This window comes from Gobio gobio (assembly GCF_949357685.1).
Source record: "Gobio gobio genome assembly, chromosome: 16".
NCBI classification, from domain to species: domain Eukaryota; kingdom Metazoa; phylum Chordata; class Actinopteri; order Cypriniformes; family Gobionidae; genus Gobio; species Gobio gobio.
Genome location: NC_137109.1, coordinates 52,215,889 through 52,218,388, shown reverse-complemented (window position 1 = coordinate 52,218,388; position 2,500 = coordinate 52,215,889). Strand labels below are relative to the sequence as shown.

General features: G+C 43.8%; 1 protein-coding gene across 1 annotated transcript in view; it reads left to right on the top strand.

The window, feature by feature from the left end:
- LOC307140117 (uncharacterized protein) overlaps positions 1-2,500 on the top strand; it is a gene marked incomplete at its 3' end in the record, with an annotated part of 19,761 nt that overhangs the window by 1,369 nt on the left and 15,892 nt on the right. Inside the window, exons 2-3 of the mRNA XM_079839362.1 lie at positions 1,226-1,494; positions 2,322-2,500. The exon at positions 2,322-2,500 is cut by the window's right edge and continues 22 nt beyond it. Of these exons, the coding sequence (XP_079695488.1) occupies positions 1,226-1,494; positions 2,322-2,500 (448 nt within the window). The remainder of the gene's footprint in view (positions 1-1,225; positions 1,495-2,321) is intronic.

Genomic DNA, 2,500 nt, shown 5'->3' with positions numbered 1-2,500 from the left:
CTTAAAAAGTAACTAAGTAACTCAATTAGTTACTTTTTAAGGGAGTAACGCAATATTGTAACGCATTACTTTTCTTAAAAAGTAACTAAGTAACTCAATTAGTTACTTTTTAAGGGAGTAACGCAATATTGTAATGCATTACTTTTCTTAAAAAGTAACTAAGTAACTAAATTAGTTACTTTTTAATGGAGTAACGCAATATTGTAATGCATTACTTTTCTTAAAAAGTAACTAAGTAACTCAATTAGTTACTTTTTAAGGGAGTAACACAATACTGTAACGCATTACTTTTCTTAAACTTTTCGGGGTCAGCGCATGCTGAGGGTCACAGAGCGGGGTCAGCGCATGCTGAGGGTCACAGAGCGGGGTCAGCGCATGCTGAGGGTCACAGAGCGGGGTCAGCGCATGCTGAGGGTCACAGAAGTCGCCAACTTTCTGCAGAGTCAAGAGCTCCAGACCTCCAAACTTCTGTGTCCTTCAGATGAGCTCAAGAACAGTGTGTAGAGCTTCATGGAATGGGTTTCCATGGCCGAGCAGCTCATCCAAGCCACACAGCACCAAAGTGTGGGATGCAGTGGGGTAAAGCGCGCCGCCACTGGACTCTAGAGCAGTGGAGATGTGTTCTCTGAGTGACCAATCACGCTTCTCTGTCTGACAATCCCATGGACGAGTCTGGGTTTGGCGGTTGCCAGGAGAACGGGACTCGCCTGACTGCATTGTGCCAAGTGTAAAGTTTGGTGGGGGGGGGGGGGGGGATTATGGGGTGGGGTTGTTTTTCAGGGGTTAGTTCCAGTGAAAGGAACTCTTAATGCTTCACCAAGACATTTTGGACAATTTCATGCTCCCGACTTTGTGGGCCCAGTTTGGGGACGGCCCCTTCCTGTCCCAGCATGCACCAGTGCACAAAGCGTCTCCATAAAGACATGGATGAGGAGTTTGGTGTGGAGGAACTGGAGTCCTGACCTCAACCCGATAGAACAGCTTTGGGATGAATTAGAGCGGAGACTGAGAGCCAGGCCTTCTCGTCCAACATCACAAATGAAGAATCCCCATAAACACACTCCTAAACCTGGAGGAAAGAAGAGCTGGAGCTGTAAGAGCTGTGAAGGGTGGCCAACTCCAGTCCGTAAATAACCTGTGTGTGTGTGTGTGTGTGTGTGTGTGTGTGTGTGTGTGTGTGTGTGTGTGTGTGTGTGTGTGTGTGTGTGTGTGTGTGTGTGTGTAGGAACAGGCTGATGTTCTGCAGCAGCGCGTGTCCTTCGTGACAGAGGACCGGCGGAGAGATGCCTCACTGCTGTGTGTCCAGCTGGAGCAGGTGAGCTGTGATTTACAGCAGCTACAGGGCTCAGAGGCGCAGCTGATGGGCCTGGTGGACGAGCTGCGCCAGGAGGCCCTGCTCAGAGCCCAGCAGGCTGAGGGCCTGGAGACGCAGCTCCACGAGGAGACTCAGTCAAAGGCACAGCTGGTAGAAGAGCTAGAGATGAAGCTCAACAGGTATCTCTCAGATATTGTTTGATGTTCATGTATAATCCTGGGACCCAGAAAAATATTTTGGGTGTCATTACATTGTTTAGAACATAAGAAACAAATGAAAAAAATATGAAAAATTATATTTTATTCATATGTTATGACGCCAGGGCTCAGTTGTTTAAAAAATAAAATGACATGAAATTGCATGTATAGGCAAAAACAACGGGATTTATTTTTAATTCACCAATCAATTTTAAGGTTTCAGGTTTTTTTTTAAACAAACTTTGTTTAAAGATGATTCTGAACTATGTTATGAAAGATGTAATGAAATGCATTGATATACCATTTTACTTTATGAAATATGTGGGTAAAATGGCCATGCTTGGATTTTCCCATTCAATACAATGCATCTAATTTGCATATTAATGTGTTCTTGGTGCAACATGTAATTAAAAAACAAGTGTAATAATGGGAGTAATAATTGGCAACATTTTCATAATAATATCTAATATTTCATAGTAATATTGATATGTAATTTCTTTACCTATTCTCTTGTTATGTCTCCAGAATGCCTGATAAACATGATTTAAGTCCTGCATGTGTGAAATCAATGCCCTGTTCTGTAACAGAAAGTCATATTTTGATTAGAAACCCCCTTAACATTTTCCTGAGATGTTGATTTATAACAAACAATTTGAAAATTAATCATATTTAAGACATGAGTCATGTGACATGTGTGATGTCAGAGAAACTCACTAAAATATTATGACCACTAAAGTGGACAAAAGTGTATTCGTGGGTCCCAGGAGGATAAGCCATCATCATACATGTCCCATGCTCTCTCTGATCAGTAAAGCCCTGGAGCTGGTGGAGCTGCAGATGTCCCATGATGCCCTGCGGCTGGATCTGTGTGATCAGCACAGCGCCCACCAGAGGACGGTGGAGGAACTGCGGCGAGAGAATTCAGAGAGTCTCGGAAAACTGCGAGAAACGGCCGAACAGTTCGAGTGGCTGTGCGAACAGCAGCGGA